Source organism: Amblyomma mixtum, chromosome 7 (assembly GCF_055824585.1).
Source record: "Amblyomma mixtum isolate Tamu chromosome 7, ASM5582458v1, whole genome shotgun sequence".
Classification (NCBI taxonomy): domain Eukaryota; kingdom Metazoa; phylum Arthropoda; class Arachnida; order Ixodida; family Ixodidae; genus Amblyomma; species Amblyomma mixtum.
This window is the reverse complement of record NC_143018.1, coordinates 59665517-59683994: the sequence shown is the minus strand read 5'-3', so window position 1 is coordinate 59683994 and position 18478 is coordinate 59665517. Positions and strand designations below refer to the sequence as shown.

The 18478-nt window shown below is 49.9% G+C and overlaps 1 protein-coding gene across 1 annotated transcript in view; it reads left to right on the top strand.

Annotated features, from left to right (window-relative positions):
- The first annotated feature begins 16854 nt into the window (after nt 1–16854).
- LOC149336207 (uncharacterized) overlaps nt 16855–18478 on the top strand; it is a 4358-nt gene continuing 2734 nt past the window's right edge. Inside the window, exons 1-2 of the mRNA XM_089554097.1 lie at nt 16855–16986; nt 17892–18083. Of these exons, the coding sequence (XP_089410223.1) occupies nt 16855–16986; nt 17892–18083 (324 nt within the window). The remainder of the gene's footprint in view (nt 16987–17891; nt 18084–18478) is intronic.

Sequence of the window (18478 nt, the reverse complement as noted above, 5' to 3'; positions counted from 1 at the left end):
TTCTTTTTCCGTGGTAGAGTAGTTCAACTCAGCACGCGACAGTGCGCGGCTGGCGTAGGCAATTACTTTGTCGACACCGTTTTGCCGCTGAACTAGAACGGCGCCAAGACCGACGTTGCTCGCATCCGTGTGTACCTCCGTATCGGCGTCTTCGTCGAAATGTGCCAGGATGGGCGGTGATTGGAGTAGGCGTCGTAACTCGTCGAATGCAGTCTGTTGTTCGTTGCCCCAGGAAAATGATGTGTCATCACGGGTTAGGAGCGTCAGAGGGCTGGCGAGCTGGGCGAAGTTTCTAATGAAGCGGCGATAATAGGAGCACAGGCCTAGAAAACGTCGGACTGCTTTTTTGTGGGAGGGGACCGGAAAGGCAGCAACGGCAGCAAGCTTTTCTGGGTCAGCGCGGATTCCGTCAGCACTAATGACGTGCCCGAGGAACTTCAATTCGGTGAACCCAAAGTGGCATTTTTCTGGTTTGAGGGAGAGGTTGGCGGATCCAACGGCTTTGAGGACAGTCCTGAGGCGGTGCAGATGTTCCGTGAACGTTGCGGAAAAAATGATGACATCGTCAAGATAAACAAGACAGGTCTGCCACTTCAAACCGGTGAGAACGGTGTCCATCATTCTTTGGAACGTGGCAGGAGCACAGCAGAGCCCGAATGGGAGGACGCGAAATTCATACAGCCCGTCCGGTGTAATGAAGGCGGTTTTCTCACGGTCCCTCTCATCAACTTCTATCTGCCAATAACCACTTCTGAGGTCGACCGAAGAGAAGTACTTGGCTTGACGAAGTCGGTCGAGGGAGTCGTCGATACGCGGGAGCGGGTACACGTCTTTCTTGGTCACACTGTTCAGCTTCCTGTAGTCGACGCAGAACCGTAGTGTCCCGTCTTTCTTTTTCACGAGGACGACAGGAGACGACCACGGACTGCTTGACGGTTGGATGACGCCGTCTGTGAGCATCTCTTCGACCTGTGTTTGAATAGCATCTCGCTCACGAGGGGACACACGATAGGGCTGCTTATGGATGGGTCGGGCTCCTTCATGCGTGATAATGCGGTGTTTAACTATCGACGTTTGGCGCACTTTGGACGACGACGTGAAACACGCACCAAACTCCCGCAAGGTCCTGGAGTTGCCTCTTTTCAGTGGGTGGAAGGCCAGGATTTATGTCTACGCTGGTGACCGCTTCGGCTTCAGCTCCAGGTGTGTCCTCCGCACAAGCAAAGCATTCGGCCACTTCCTGAACATGGTCAACGTAAGCGATGGCTGTGCCACGGAACAGATGTCGATGTTCATTGCAGAAGTTGGTGACAAGGACCTCTGTACAACCGTCATAAAAGGATCCAAGGCCCCGTGCCACCGCAACCCCCTTAGTGAGTACGAGGGAGACATTAGGCTCGATAACCCGGAGTCCCCTATGTGGCTCGTCGCAGGTAACTCTCGTGAGAATGCTGGCACGTGGTGGCACCGTAACGTTATCGTCGGCGACTCGCAGGGCGGACCGAGAACCCTGGTGCGCAGGTTCTTCTGTGGCCATTGCGGTAGAAAACGTCACCAAGCGGTTCGGGAGGTCTATGACCGCACCGTGCTCGCGAAGAAAGTCGATGCCAAGGATGACATCGCGAGAACATTCGCGGAGAACGAGAAAAGTGGCAACGAATGTGCAGCCTCGAACCGTAACCCGGGCCGCACACATGCCGAGTGGTGCGACAAGATGTCCGCCTGCCGTGCGTATGTCGGGACCGTCCCAGGGTGTCGTCACTTTTTTCAGGGCCGTCGCAAGCAGTCCGCTAAGGATAGAGTAATCTGCGCCCGTATCAACCAACGCGCTGACCTCCTTTGTGTCGACGAGAACAGGGATATCCAAGGAGACCCTGCCTTCAGCACGGCCCGTCGATGGCTGTTGTGGAGGATTCAGTCGGTGCGGCGGCGGAACCTGGTCGGCGACTGGGGTTGTGCTGTCGGAGCGATTCAAGCGGCGCGTTGGGGAAAACTCTTCGGCGATGCGGCGTTCGGCGTCGGGGCGATTGGGTCGGTGCGGCGGCGGAAGCGGGTCGGCGATTGGGGTTGCGGCATCGCGGCGATACGAAAGGCGCGTCGGGGAAAACTGTGCAGCGATGCGGCGTGCGACGTCGGGGCGATTCAGTTGCTGCGGCGGTGGAAGCTTTGCGTCGGAACGGCGTTCGGCGGCCTCGCCTCCAAAGGCCGCCGGAGCTAGTTTTCCCGACGAGGGCTCGAGGAACCACGTTGTCCTGAGGCGAAACGGGACCCAGAGGGCGAAGACCGGCGTGGAGAGGGCGATCGCGAATCGCGGCGCGGAGGAGATGGTGAACTACGCTGGCGGGTGACATACTCGGCGATGTCTTGAGGGCGCTCTCCAGGGCGTGGACGGGGGCTGTCGACAGAAAAACCGTGTAGTCCCATTTCGCGATAGGGGCACCGCCGGTAGAGATGGCCGGCCTCACCACAGTGGTAGCAGAGCGGGCGTTGATCCGGAGTGCGCCAGAGGTCAGTCTTCCGCGGTGCCTGGCGCCGATCCGCCCAGTAAGGAGTCGGCTGGGCAGAGTGCACCGCGACCAATGGTGCGGTGTAAGGCGAAGGCCCAGGAGATGGGGCCGCGCGGCGCACGACGTCCGCGTACGTGACTGGCTGGACAGGAGTCGGGTACGGCGCGGGATCGTATGGGGTCGGTTTCGGCGCCGGCACAGCTGCAGCGTCTTGTGCCCTGAGTGCCTGTCGGACTTCCTCGCGGATGACGCTGGTGACGGAATCGACGCGAGGGGCAAATGTGGCTTGAAGGTGCTGCAGCTCCTCGCGGACCACGGAACGGATGAGTTCCCGAAGGGAGTCCGGATTCGTCCTGAGGCTGGGGCCACGGGTGCCGTAACGAGCTCGCTGGTATTGCAGCTCGGCACCGGGCGTTCCGACACCGTCCGATACGGTGGGCGCCGATCACTCAGCAGCTGCTTCGTGCAGTGAGCGGGGAGGACCACCCCACAACGCTGATGTCTCCTCGCGGCTGCGCGCACGAAACCCGTTTCGGGTCTTTCTTTTGTTGGGGGTCGTCGGCCTTCACAGTGGTAGTGAGGCCTAAGGCTATTCATAGCTGCCTGCACCTTGTCAAAAGTGACACGACCACCGGACCGTGGTATTGAGAGGGGGGCGCACTTTGCTGGCCCACCCGTTTTTTTAACCTCGCATGAACCGAGCATTCTCGTTCAACTCAAGAAAGGGCTTTGTTCACTCGAACTTTGCGCTGCACAGCCGCCCGACACGTTTTGCTAGCGAGTTGAGCATTGAGCCACGTGGCCCTTGTGTACGCCGTTTCCCCTCCCGTGACCTACGTTAAAGGCATGCGGAGTGTGTTTTGGCAATCTTTCAGATCCAGTGGAGCCACTCCGGCTTGCTGGCGTGTGCACATCGTCTCGCTGCCGCCTGCTGCGACGGAGCGGCCTGTATCCTGTTCGCCGCATCCATCCGGGGCAGTCGTGGCGAGACCAGACAGCAGCCACCTCCGGCTGCTGCTGCCCTGGCGACTACTGCGGAATCTTGGCCTGCAGTGGTCAACCGGCCCTCCTCTTCGCGGGCCTGCGGGCACATAGCCCGCGGGCCATGCGAGTCGTCCCAGCGGAGACCTTCACGCCGCCTTCGGAATACCGCGGAAGACTGCGTGCACCCTGTTGGCGTGACCTCCGCTGCACGACCTGCCTCAAGTGCATGAAGACCAGGAGACTCCTCCATAGCATGTAACTTGCAGGCGCGTGGGTCTATTTAAGGTTGGGGGGATGTGGGGACGCCTTCGTCCCCTGCGTTCACTTTCCCGCACTGCACCCCACTGTTGTTAGCTGCCCCCGAAAAGCACTCCCTTTAGTTTGGTTACTCTAGCTAACAGGGGAGGGCGCTCGCGTCGCAGCGACAGCAGCGCCACGGATGGCGTGTTTGGCCGCTCGCGCGCGGGGGAAGGCGAGGTCTCTTCTGCTCGGCATCGGGAAGCGTGTTGGACGTTCACGCGCAAAGCTCCGCTCTGTGCCGCGGGCGTCCTCGTGTGGAAACTTGTTCCCCTCAGCTCGTCCCGTCTGGCCTCGGATCTTCCCTTTGCCCTACCGTGGGCGAACGTTCGCTCGTAGCCGTGCTGGTGAGTCGGACATCCTAGATTCCTCAGTGTATTTTGTTGCTAGCTGGCGTTATTGTTGCTATAGCAATAAATGCCTTGTTTGTGTCAGCCAGTGTGTCGTTCCTTTGTTCCCTAGAGCACGGCCCGCCGTGGTCGGCGTGCGCTCAGTAGCGTACGCGACCACGGGGTGGGGGCCGCGCGGTTTTGAACTGGCTCAGCCGCGCTTAAGCGGGGAGAACGTGTTTATTCCCCCCCTTTCAACCCCACAATTTACGGAAGGCCATGCAAAGTTGTTAAGTTGACTTACTAATTTGAAGGTATACCTCGGGCCGCCTAAATTGATGCAGCCTACGACTCCAAGAGTGCGACGTTATTGTAGTTTACAAGTCTAGACGTAAGCACTCCGACACCGACTACCTGTCACTGTCACGAGCCCTTTTAAAGTCACCTCCGGAAGAGGACCATGGCGACACCTTCCCATTTATTTATTTATTTAAATGCCCTCAGGGCCCGAAGGCATTAAAGAGGGGAGCGGGAAAGATGTGCGTTGTATAAGGTACAGTGCAGCAGAAAAACAAAATAGAAGAAGTTATAACGCGGCGAAAAGCGAGAGAAAAAAAAAGGCAAAAAGAAAAGGGGAAGAAAGAACAAGTGAGGCAAAAAGAAAGAACATTTCCGGCAGACAGCAACATGATAGCGAAAACCAACGCAAAGAAAATTGACTAAAATCTATAAATAGAGATTACATACAGCAGTCTTAATGGCATTTGGGTCAGTAATATCGACAATGAGCCTGTGAAGGTGGTTCCAACTGTCAGAAGTGTTAGGGACAAACGAATAAAAAGCGTGTTTGGTATGACATGAAGGAACACCTACTTTGTGAAGATGATCAATGCGACCTGAAAGATATGTAGGGGTAGTTAGTAGACGGTTCTTAAGGACAGGATTGTACTAATAGATCTTATGAAATAGGCATAAGCGAGAAATTTTTCTGCGGAGTGAAAGCGGTGGCAATGATAAGTAGTTTTCATAGCGGCAACACTGGAGTTACGGTGATAATTGGAAAGTATGAAACGTGACGCGCGGTTTTGAACAGATTCGATATCAGATGCTAATGATGCAAGGCCAGGGTCCGAGACAGATGCTGCATATTCCAGTTTAGGCCGAACAAGTGCTTTATAAAGAAGCAATTTTATTGAACTAGAAGAAAGGTAGTAGTTACGTACGACGCAGGTACCCCAACATACGGTTAGCATTGCTAGTAATAAATTCCACATGCAGATTCCAAGAAAGGTTGGAAGTTATGTGCACACCAAGGTATTTATAGGAAGACACAGTTTCAAGAGGAGTATTATTAAGGTTGTGAGTGGCTACTTCAGTGTTATGTCGAGAAACACGCATATGTTTGCACCTATTAAGTTCCATGTGCCTTAATTTGCGCCATTCTGAAACTTGGTTAATGTCAGATTGAAGAACAGAAATGGTTTGGTTTATGGGGTTTAACGTCCCAAAGCGACTAAGGCTACGAGAGACACCGTAGTGGAGGGCTCCGGAAATTTCGACCACCTGGGGTTCTTTAACGTGCACTGACATTGCACAATACACGGGCTTCTAGAACTTCTCCTCCAAAGAAATTCAACCGCCGCGGCCGGGATCGAACCGGCGTCTTTCGGGTCAGCAGCCGAGCACCATAACCACTGAGCCACCGCGGCGGCTTGAACAGAAATGCCAGAGTCACTGTTAATTTCACGGTAAATAACACAATCGTCAGCAAAAAGACATAAGGAAGAAACAATGTTGTTAGGCAAGTCATTTATATAGATCAGAAAAAGAAGGGGCCCTAGTACAGAGCCCTGGGGAACGCCTGAGCCCACTGGAGAGGAACGAGAGTTCGATTTGTTTGTTGTCACGTATTGGGAACGGTTAGTGAGGAAAGACTGAAGCCACGGAATGATGTTAGGGTGGAGTTTGAGATTATTTAATTTGAAAAGTAGTAATTTGTGAGAAACTTTGTCAAATGCTTTGGAGAAATCGAGGAATATACAGTCAGCCATGGAACCCCGGTCAAGAATGAAATGAAGATCGTGTGAAAAGCATAGAAGCTTTTCACAGTACCTATCAGCAGCAGAACTTTCGCGCAAAAGCAACGTTCGAACTCCGACGTACAACCTCCCACCGAGTAACTGAAAGGCAACGCTTCTTCAACCCCAGCAGCGTACAAGTGTGGGTTGTTCTTTCTGTAAAAATACAACTTTGCGCCAAGCAAGACTGCTTGTCGTTCTTAACAGCCTTCGAGAAGAAATTTTGAAGGCTTCTCATGACGCGCTGACAACCGGGCACATAGGGATCACACGCACGCTACGCTGAGTTCCGCAGGGAAGGGGGGGGGGGGGGGGCTCAGTGATTACAGTGCTCGGCTGCCGACCCGAAAGACGCGGGTTCGATCCCGGCCGCGGTGGTCGAATTTCGATGGACACTGCAAAAAAATTCCGTAAGTGTTACGTACAAACTCTCCATAACAGAACGAACGCTTGCTCTGTTGCATCTAAAATGGATGGACCATCCAAAACACATTCGTGAAGGTGGCTGGCCGTAATATGCATTTTCTGAATGAATGAATGAATGAATGAATGAATGAATGAATGAATGAATTACACGCCGTAACTGTTGGCCCCCGGACTAGGCGCCACATGACGTCTCATTTCCGATCTGTGTGGTTTACTCTTGTTCAACAATGTCCGCAGACTAGCATGGTGAATAAGCTTGAGCATGTCTAATGAGATTAACCCCATGTGCAAAGGTGAAGATCCGAGGTGGGGGGGCGATAATCAAATTAGACCCAAGTGACGCATAATGTTGCTTCAACGTTGAGGGATTGCTACAAATTGTGAGCAACGTTAAATAACGAAGGACTTACTTTGCTATAACTTTAAAAAAAGAACGTTGACTTCATAAAAAAATGTTTTCACCATGTTGCTAGCCACATGACAGGGTAACAGTTAATAAATGCATTTAATAAATAATTTAGAAATGCAGCGTAATGAGGTCAACAGTTAAAAAAACATTTAGACACAGACAACGGTTAGACAGCTTCTCCAAATTGAAATTGAACACCAGCTGAAAATACATTACAAACATGATGAAAGTGCACAAGTCTTTGCTGACCCGAAAAACGCGGGTTCGATCCCGGCCGCGGCGGCCGAATTTCGATGAAGGCGAAATTCTAGTGGCCCGTGTGCTGTGCGATGTCAGTGCACGTTAAAGAACCCCAGGTGGTCGACATTTCCGATGCCCTTCACCACGGCGTCCCTCAATGTCTGAGTCGCTTTGGGACGTTAAACCCCAATAAACCAACCAAACAAATCAACCAGCATCTTGCTATAGATGTCTAAGTTTGACTACGCGTTGGTTTGGATCTGTCGCCATGCTAGGGCTTCCGCTGACGCGAACCAACCTACGCTACATTAGCGCAAGCCATCGGAGGACGACTGCATGCGCACCATCCACAAACAAACGGCCTCACGGAGCGCTTGAACAAGACTACGCAGACAAGCTTGCCATGTGTATCGACACGAAGCACAAAACCTGGGATGTCGTCCTTCCCTACGTTGTCTTCGCCTGCAACACCGCAGTGCACGACACCACCCGGAGGACGCATTGAGGTTTACGCATTCAGGTGTTTACGCTGAGAGGTAAACACCACGCTCGACGCCATGCTGAAAAACATCACCGATGAGACAACCTCGACGTCGTCGCCTACCTGGAGCGCCCAGAACAAGCTCAAAGATTTGCCTGACTACGCATATTACAGACCAACAGCGAACCGGCGACCGAAGATGCAGCTTACGCCGCTCGGAATACAAACTGACTGAAAAGATTTTGCTCCGCTACTCTGGGTCCATCCATACAAGATTGTTTGCCGAATTGGGGAACTTGACCACGCGGTCGTCCTCTACAAAGCCACAGCAGCACAGCGGTGCCGCGCACGCCCAGAAGTTATACGCGTCGTGCGCCTAAAACCAATGCGCGCTAATGGACGCTTTGTGTTTACATCCTCTGTGTTTATTTTAGCTGCCTTTCGTTTCCTTTGAAAATCATCGGGCCGATGCTGCGTTAAAAGGAAGGTCATGCCACTAAGCCTTGTAAGGTTTTTTTTGTCGTCATCAAAGCCGCTGGCGCCTGCCTTTGCCAGTGGTTACTGGCGAGAGATGTTACCAGATTTTTCTGGAATGCATGTATAGCCGCGTGAAACTGGTTGTACGTTATTCACGGTTTTCGTAGGCGATTTCCGCGCCTTAAGTCGAAAGTTCTCAGTCAGCTTTAAACTGAGCGCGGCCGAAAGCAGCGGTAATTCTGTGCTTCGGCGACCGCCCAGCACGCCTGTTGCTACCGCCGCCGCTGAGGTGTTCAGTACTCCATGGGCGCGCAATAAAGATCCACTTCAATCTGCTCCTCCATTGTCCCCGGCGCCTCGTGGCAATATGCTGTTATGCACGTTATATACGCATTTCGAAAAAGGTCGGCTCTGTTGCTTATCACGATGGGTTCGAACCCTGAATGCAGCGTTTTCAATGGAGGAGTAATCGGAAAACGCTGTTGTACCAAGGTTCAAGTGTTTGTTAAGTAACTTCTAGTTAGTCGAAATCGAAAGATCGGTTGCCGAGTTTCTCAAGTGCAGAGTCTTAACTCTGGCTGGTAATAAGTTATTAACGAATATATATCTAAAATTCCCATCGTAAAACGAGATATGGCTGTGCGATCAAGAAAAGTCAAAGGCTTCAGCAACCACTCAATCATGCCTGCTCTCATTCAGTCTCTCAGAATGAGGGTGAAGGAGTGCGGGCGTCTAGACAATAATTCTTCCTGCATCAATCTGATCTTCTAGATACAGGTGCACTTTCTGCAGACGCTCGCCTTATACCGCAACAGGTTCACTCTGCGCACAGAGTAAAGCAATGGCCAGCAGACCCAGACATCTCCAATGGTGCCATAGAACCGATTTGCTGCCGCATGACATTATGTTGGCTTGCTCGGAAGGAAACGGCGACGGAATTAATGTGCCCTCCGGCGCCAGCAGCTTTTCAGGAGTGGTGCGCGTCGTTCATCCTGGGGATATTCTATAGAAACGCGCAGTCGCCTATTACCATACCTGCCGCGCGCACTGAAGGAGCGGAGTGCACTGGAGAGTGGTGGCGTTGCAAGAGCTAGTTGTGGCGAGGGGGTGGTGAGTATATTACCCCGAATGCAGAAATCTAACTCGTATCGCGCTTGGGCTCGACTGGCTGAGTGCTGTGATGGCCGCCTAACCGTATGAATTCGCCGTAAGTCTTCTCCACCTTGCGTTTTCGTTGAGGCACGCTGTTAATGCGCAACCAGAGAATTTATGGCTTTAAGACAGGAATGTTTTTAACGGCTACTGAGACAATTTTAAAATGTTGAATGCCGTTACAAGGTTTTTCCGAGGCACAGGTTTTGAACAGAAAAAAGAAAGAATTTAAACAGTATCCATGCTTTGATCCCTTCTAACGAATAGAAAGAATGTGCCTAGCGAGACCTAATTATCATCTCCGTGACGGTTCCTCCTTATCACTATCACATGATAGAATTTGTAAGTATCAGATTCCACTTGGACGATTCTGATATGGTATTTAAGACGCGGTGGTGGCAGCAAAACGATAGTGCTCGCTTGCTTCATTTTCTGCTCTCCTTTCTTGCTCCTCCTCCTCTGTTTTTCCTCGTAGTTCACGGAACGACCTCGTAGGGGCGCTGCTGCGGGACCCCGGCAAGGCCTAACTGTAAGCTAGAGTCGTTGCATCGCAGTGCAGCGACTGTTCTTTACTTCCTGTTGTCCTGGGTTTTGGTATCCTCGTCAGGAAGCGCTGGGTAGATTTCTGTGTGGTCTGGTCTCTCCTGCTGTCACTGGCAGCGCGTTGGAACAGAACTTCTTTCGGCCGCTTTTATGCGTCGCACCGGTTATGCGCAACAACAATGCAAAAAAGAAAATCGCCGAGTCAGCGTAGCTAGGTAGACATCTTGTAACTTTTTGTTTTTATTGATTCTGTTATGTGGGGGCTCTAAAGGCTTTCCCAGGGAGGGGTAGTGGTACAGTCCCCTATTTTAAATCTCTCTATTATCGGCGTGTGTAGAATGCAGTGCGATGAGCTCGAGTCGCACCCCTGTTTACTTAAAACATCGTAGCCAGATGAGGTCTTCAGAAAGGCAGCTACTGAATTCCTTTGCTGGGGGCTTTCATTACAATCATGAGTCCGTCAATAATACAGGGTAATTGTAGTAAGATTACTAGTCAGTGATGAACCTGTTATGAAGGCAAGAAAAGGGAACACTGCCAACGAACGTTAGAAACGAAAACGCTGCAATTATCCTACTTTTTTTAGACTGGAAGTTCAGAGCACACGGAGGAGTAACCAAACTTACAATTCAGTTGCTGCTTTGAAAGTCTGAACGGCACCACAGTCTTGAATAAAGGATCTGTTTCTGAAGCATCTTTGCGTATAGTGAGATAATGCTTTAAAAGCGTACGTAATGGCCTTCATCACATAAGCGCCCTTCCGGAGGACATAAATGGCTTGTATCTTTGACTACTAGTTTTTAATGGGCTACTGTTGCAGCGCCCGCTTAATGAGGCTTCGTGCAAGTTGGCGATTCTGCCACCCTGTCTGACCGGTTGAAGCCTCACAGCGGCTGCTTGGAAAGTGTCACAAATTGCGCCAGTCGTTTGTCGCGACCGATTCTCCTGGCTGCGACGGCACCATACGACCCATTATCAGTTACTTGCGTGGTGGATTACAATATACGGAGGACAGCTCTCTTGACGTCTGGACACATGATGCTCCGACTGTGTGCCTTTCAGTCTCCTCGTTCTCGCGGACGGCAGCTGCGACAGTGTAGAACGAGAGAGTATGTGGTGTCACGTGACCAACGCAGAATAAAACAAACGAACGCAGGTAGTGTGGGCTCTGCGAAACTACGAAATGACTGCGCTTTTGGGAACCTCCATGTTCAGCTTCGCCGTTAGGTTGATCACAACTACGCCATTTTTTTTTTACAGGTTCCAGTTTGCAGCGACGTAATATTATTCCAAACGCCGACGTTTTCGGCTGCCGGGGATCTCGAGATCATCCAATACAACTGCCCGGCATACAAGCCTTATTACTGGCAGAAATTTGCCAACATCGTGTCTGTCCACATCAGAGGTGCGCGCATTGAGAAACAAAATGGCGCCTCCCAACCGAACAGCAGTTGTCCCCGCCCTGAAAGTAAGCGGGTGTTTAAAAGGTACCCTAGCTCGTAAACACTGACCCTGACGGCGTCGTTTACCCAGCGCCGCTGCAGAAAACTCCTCGCTGTGCTTCTCACAAACGTGATCGTGGCCTACCAGCGTAAGCTTTGGGCCACAAATCCCGCAGGGGAACTTTGAGTGATCAAAGTTATGGTGAGTGGCGCCACCACGGTCCCCGAGCTAAGCGCTATGATTGCATTTGATCATGACGCAGATAGGCTCCGTGAAAAAAAAAACCGAAGGTCACCGTAATAATTTCTGTTCACCGTGTACGCCTGCAATGTATATCTGCAACCCGTGATACTAATTTATGAGAGTACATTTTTCATAACGCTGTTCATCGTTCTTGTAATTGTGAGGACTTCTTTGTATTTTAAATTTTTGAAACAAAATGTGAGCAGGGCTGGGAGACACTATTCACAAACGTCATGTTTCAATGCAGTATAAGAAAATATGGAAGCTCTTGCAGTGCTTGCGCTCTACTGTTAACTCTGTTGCCAGGTTTCGTGTAATCACGCGGGTCCTCGTACAAAGTTTCCTAAAACAGTAGCGCTTGCGCATACAGCAGCGGACAACGAATAATGAACATACAGAGCATGGAAAAAGGCTAAATCGCTACGCCACCCAGGTGGCGCTTTTTTCAGGTTATGGTGGGGTCGGTTCGCAATCCCTCCCAGAAAATGAGCGCAGGGTCGGGGGCTGAAGAAAAGTGGAACGGATTAGATGGGTCGTGCATGAAGATCGGTGATAACAGATCGTTCGCGAGTATCAGGGCGCCTCCCCCTACCCAGAGTGAATTATCGATTTCATCAATGTCTTGTCTCAAATTCTTTCGCTGGTGGGTCATGTTGCGACGCTTTAACTCTAAAGTGAGAGATTTTGCTTGAGTCGCAGCGCAGTACCTAGAGGTGAATTTAATAGTATAGGGAGTTATGAAATGGACTTCTCCTTTAGCGCGACATTTAATCATACAAGAGCCTCTTCTAAAGGGCAAGGGAACGCTACTGGTGCGAGAAGAGGTTATTTTATGTACTCAATGAAAGCACCTAGATAAGAGCCAGTATTACGCCATTTGCATGTCAGCAAAAAAAGGAAAAACAAAAGAAAAACAAAAGAAAAACAGGTGTCCACTGCTGCGGCTGTTGCATATTTAACTAACTTCGCTTGGAGACATCAGTCAGGGATTAGCGTGAAGAAATAGTTTAATGGCGAGGAATTAATCGCCTTGGCAACATGCGAGCGAATACATTTAAATGCGTCGGGACTCACGCAGATGCTCATGCTCTTGGTTATAATAGGCGGCTATTTGTTTTTATTGCGTAAGCAATACTGCGCCAGGTTTCGAGCCGTCGCGTAGCTCCCGCCGGTAGCCGAGGTCAAATAGATGGAGCGCCGTTGCCATAGCAACCGTTTCAGACGCGCTCCACCAGGCGGCAGGACCGTCGCTGCGCCGCCGCCGCTGCCGCGCGCCTAGTCATGCGCCCTCGACGCATGTACGCATGCGTCGGAATGTGGAGAGAGGAGAGAGGAAACGGGAGGGAAACGGGGAATAAATACGCGCGGTCGCCTCGGGCAAAACAGTTGCTGCTTGCTTACGCAACTTGCCCGGTTTAACCAGGGCTAAACCTCAGCTAATTTTTCATTGCGAAGCACTGCTCTGTACCACCTCGACACCCCCTCGAGGAATCGGGCGTGAATCTCACCTAAGCGATCAAGAGATCAAGGAACAAAGCTAAGAGCGAGCTAGCAGAGATCGAGAGGAATGTCTGGCTGTGATCCTCTAAGTCAGGGGTTCTCAAACTTTTTTGCTTGGAGGAACCCCAAAAGCCTTCAATAAGTTCCAGAGAACCCCCCCCCCCCCGCTTTCATTTACCAGCAATGTTGTCGAGTACATTTTTGCAAAGAGAGAGTTGCAAAAGTTAAATATTTATTGCACAGATTAATACAAATACTAATGTGATGGGTGGTACTGCTTCCCTTTTAAGAGCAAGTCAAAGCGTGGCTCAGTAGCACTCAGAGCCAGTCTCATATCAGCTGCCGGGTCGGGGCCGGTGAGGGTTCTTGCGGAACACAAGAAGACAGCCCGCGGAACCCCTGTGTTCCGCGGAACCCAGTTTGAGAACCCCTGCTCTAAGTAATCAGGGTGCTTGCATCCAACTTCTAGCCGACGTCAATTTGGACGATGGGTTCAAGTTGGCGAGCGAGCACAACGCATGATAGTCAGTCATAATTTTTAAAGGCCTGCTGTTTATGAGCGAGCGAAATTTTGAAGTGTCCCACACTATCGCATGGCATTCCTTCTCCGCTGTGGAGTTGTTAGCCTATGCACTGGACGTTGTCACTGTCTCTCGGGCTTGCTGCTTCTCGACGAGAACGGCGCCTAGCTCCGCATTGTTTGCATTGGTATGAATTTCAATTTCGGCGTTTTCGTAGAACTGCCGAAGCACAGGCGGCGACTGTAAGCCTCGCTGAAGTTCTTGAAATGCTTCATGCAGCAATGTTTCTCTTTTGACTCGTCTGGGTTTATGGGGCTATGAAGGACAGCATAGTGGAGGGCTTCAATAACTTCGACCACCTGGGGTTCTTTAACTTGCACTGACATCGTGCACTACAGGGGGCCCTAGCATTTCGCCTCCATCGAAATGCGACAGCCGCGGCTGGGATCGAACCCGCGTCTGTCAGGTCAGCAGCCAAACACCATAATCACTGCGCCACAGCGGCGGCGTGTTTCCGATTTGAATTGCACTTCCGGCAAGCTGCGTCAAATGCTTGGCAATGCGCGAAATCTTAGAAATCGTCCGTACTATATGCACACAGCCCCAGGAACCTGCGCACAGCTTTCTTGTCAGACGGCTGTGGAAACAGTGCCACAGCAGCTTTTTTTCTGCGTGTCCGGGGGCGTACTGCATCGTTGCTTATCACGTGGCCTGGAAACTAGAGTTCCTCGGAAGCGAAATGTCGCATATCTAGTTGAAGTGTTAGCCCTGATGACTTTGTCGCCTCCAGTACTGTCCGGTGCCTTTTAATAAGTTCCTCAAAGCTCGAAGCATACGTCATCATCTAAGCATACGTCACAAGTGTTCCACTTCAGACCTTTCAATACTTTGTCCATTTTACGCTGGAACATCGCTGGGGCAGAACCTTGATTCAAGGCATTACCTTGATTAACTGTCCCACGCTTTGCCCACAGTAAAAAGAAAATTATTAAAGCGAAAACCTTTCTTGGCTATGTCGACGATTTCGTGTTCGCAAAACCTGTCGGCAGCAGTTGTGGGGATCATTCGTTAATTAATTAGAGCCAAATAGCGGCCAAAAGTGGTCGTGGTCGGGGCGCAAGTACGCGAATTTTGAATCACCGGAAGTGTCGTACCACGTGTCGCCCCCTCGCGACCTACCACGTGACCGGAAGGGGGCGGAGCCAACGCGCGGCTTGAAATTTGAATGTCCGAAATGAATACCGAGGTGAAACGATGGGGGCTTTGGAGTTAATCAAAATCTAATCAATAATAACAAATTATAGAAACGCCAGTAGTTAATGAAGATTAATTAAGGTGCAATAGAGTGAATTAAGATAAATTAGTTTTAAATTAAGATGGATTAATGTGGGTGACGATACATTGGAATGAATTTAGAGGTGAATTAGAGTAAATCAACTGTGAATCAATTGCAAATTATACATAAACTATAGGTTAATGCTAATATATAAATCTTTTGTGAAAGAAAAAAGTAATTTTTTAATATCTTTAGCCCAACCACAAGAAAACGCCAGACCTCGCCTTACGAGGCACAAGGAGAAATGGCTTGTACCTACACCTCGCACCTCATACCATACGCAATCTTTGAAATATATTACTCCCACATTACTCAATAGTTTAGAGTCGTCGAATTTCGATCCAGCATACGAATCTAAACATACGATTAGTCTGTTCTGTCGGTAGAAATTATTATAGTTGTCTTAGATCTTGTAATGTGAGGCGTTTTCTGTTCTGTAATTATTGTACACATGTCCTTTGCAGAAATTTACTGTCGCTTCAATTCGTTACATACTTTGTCCAGAATGTCCAACACATTGTACTTCATCTGTTTTTTTTTGTTTTCTTTTTTTTCTGTGTCTGAAGCGTTACAAACGGTTGTTTGCCTTGCAATGTTGAATTTGTATTTATTTGTTGCGCTTGAACTATATTGCCTCTGTAATATGTATCTGTATTTATTTTTCCTTTGTCATGGTTATGTTGTTTCCGACACGCTGCAGTGCCACCATGTAGGGGGCCGGGGCCCCTGTCAAGCTGTTTTTACAGCTTTTAGTCCCGGCTCCTACCTTTTCGAAAGGAAAGGAAATAAAGAGGAAATTAATGAAATGAAACAAATAATCAATAACAAATAATTGAATTAAATGTAAATTGAATGCATTGATTGTGAACTAATTGGGTCAAAATTGTGTTTTAAGTGCATTAAGTGTGAATGAAATGATTTAATTGTGAATTATATGTGAAATGAATATAAGGCGAGGTGCATTAACTATGGTTTAAGGTGAATTATGTGATCCGATTTTCAGACGTGACGTTACAATCTACATAGAGGCAAAGAGGAGCAAGTAGAGGCTAAGAGGAGGCGTCAATGATTTCATACTACTCCAATGGGGTTTCGATCCATAGTGCCCTCTTACATTTTTATTCAGGTGGTCATAAAATGGTCTATATCAGACGGGAGACATATGTCGTTTGCCCAAGAAAAAAAAAGAGCTATGAAAAGTTATGTTTTGTTTGGCTGAGGTAATATGAGAGGGCTTAGAATCAAATCTAGTGCCACTTGTTGATTTTATGTTACTTTTTAACTTACCGTCTATGCATATCATTAATTTCTTTTCTTCGCTTCTTTCTAGACACTCGTCGCTGTAGCGCCGCCGGTAACACCATAATAAACGCCTTTTCAGGAAATATACCTTCCTCGCAAGACTTGGGCCGGCCCAGATAAACAAATTACACTTTTCGTTTTAAATCACGTTGTTTTTTTTTCTTGCCTTGAACAAGCCTGACGCACATCACCCTTCAAATCAATTCATTGTCTTTTAAGAAAGTTGTTGTCTAATCCGTGTTGCGCCTGGGTTACCCCACTGCAGAAATGCACGAATGCTGGCCCGTACTTTGTTGCCACGCATATGCAACTCCATGCACCCGATTGATTGCGGTCCTCCTTCGTGACGCTACCAAGAACAGCAAGTATCATTACACTCGACCACAACATGCATATGCTTCAGCTCGACCATTTTTTCCACAGTTAGTACGTCATAAGGTGTTCCACAAGGGTGTATTCGTCTAGGACTTCTTCTCTTGCTTTATGTTAATGACCCGCCTTTTTAACACATCTACAAAAAATAGCTTGTATGCTGACGATTGCGTGCTCTCCGACACCATCACTTCCGTTCAGGACCATCTCAAATATGTGGCCCGCAGAGCTGTGGCTTGCGGACCGCCAGCATTTCAAGGTTCATCTTGTATTCCAGAAGCCCGCGCGAACTTCACGAGTCAGTATCACTGCCAGACTTGCTTCCCAGCTGAAACCGGCCAAAAAGGTACGTCCGCAGACGGCACTCATTCTTTTCGGCAGGGAAAAGAGGCAGGAGCCCCTGAATCTGCGTTACCTTCAGACGGACTCCAACTGCCTTCAAGAGCGCACGACGAGGGAGATTCCGGACAATCCTCTCGCTCCATTTCGCCCATCCGCACCCCTAAAGCGAAGAATGAACCCATTCCCCAACATTGCTTAAAAAAAAAGAGCCCTCTCTCCAAGACACGGGAAGAAAGGCCCCCGTTCCTCCCTTAACTGCGTAGCCTTCGCTGCAGAGCCGCAGAAAGTTGTCCGGGAGCGGACAATTTCCACATCAGAGTGGAAATCTCTGGTGTGCAAATTGGAAGGCAGTAATTCATTCATTCATTCTTTATCCCCCCCCCCCCCCCCTCAAAAAAAAAAAAAGCTGAAAGGTCTCCTGATTAAGCAGGTTGAAGCGGCCCAGGAGACCGTTACATGCCCTTTATTCCTTTATTTCTACCTTTGCCATACTTTCGTCGTTTACTGGGCGTGAAGTGTTGAAGTGGTAAAAAAAGGCATGCATGATGCACTTCCGAGCAGCCACAGCACAGATAATCGTGAACTGAGCCATTACCCGTGTTCCGGGGCGCTCGAGAAACAATAAACCATTGCGTTACCGTAGACACACAAATTGTGCAGTGCCATTTGGTTACTTTTGAGGAGAAACTCCGTTACTGGTTCTTTGCGAGTTCATTGTTCGAAAGCGCCTCCCATTGCTATCGCAATCACCTGACCCTCGAGCCCGTTCGGTGTGCGCGCCGGGCGCGAGACGAAAAGAAGACTGAATGCCTATCGGTGGCTGTTCCGCCGGGCTGCTGTTCGTCAAAAACGCCGTAGCAGTTATCAGTGAGCTGACCTGCAACGCTGAAATGCTGCCTGACAAGCCAGGAAGTCCCAAGGGAGCTCGGAAGCCTGGATCCACCTCATCTGAGCGCCGCCGCCAGAGACGCGGTCCCGGCGGTCGAGACCAAGGCGACACCCGTTTGCCGGACATCCCTGGAAGCCCCTCGGGGAACCATCCGGGCAGCGACAGTGCACCCAGCCGTGCCCAACCGGCATTCCATCAAAGACGTCAGCAAGGTAGGCCGTTCCAGCTGGAAGATGACGACATTCGGTGCCGGGGTCATATTCTGAGTCTTCAAGGATTTAGCGAGGCTGAGATTATTTTCCACCGGCGGTGTTCGATTTGAACCGCGCACATAGACTTGGAGAGCCGTATTAAGGTAGCTATGAGGCAAAATGAGCTATCCGCTCTGGTTAATTTTAAGATATTGCAAAGGCTTACGACAGCGTTGAACACAGCATTTTGCTTAATAAACTGGCTAATGTACAACCTCCTTTGTACCTCTTTGCGTGGATAAGAGAGTTCTCAAGGAATAGAGCATTCTTTTGTTCTAAGGGTACGTTAACTTCTACAACATACGCCCAGTCTACAGGGGTCCCACAAGGCTCCGTTCTTTCGCCATTATTGCTTA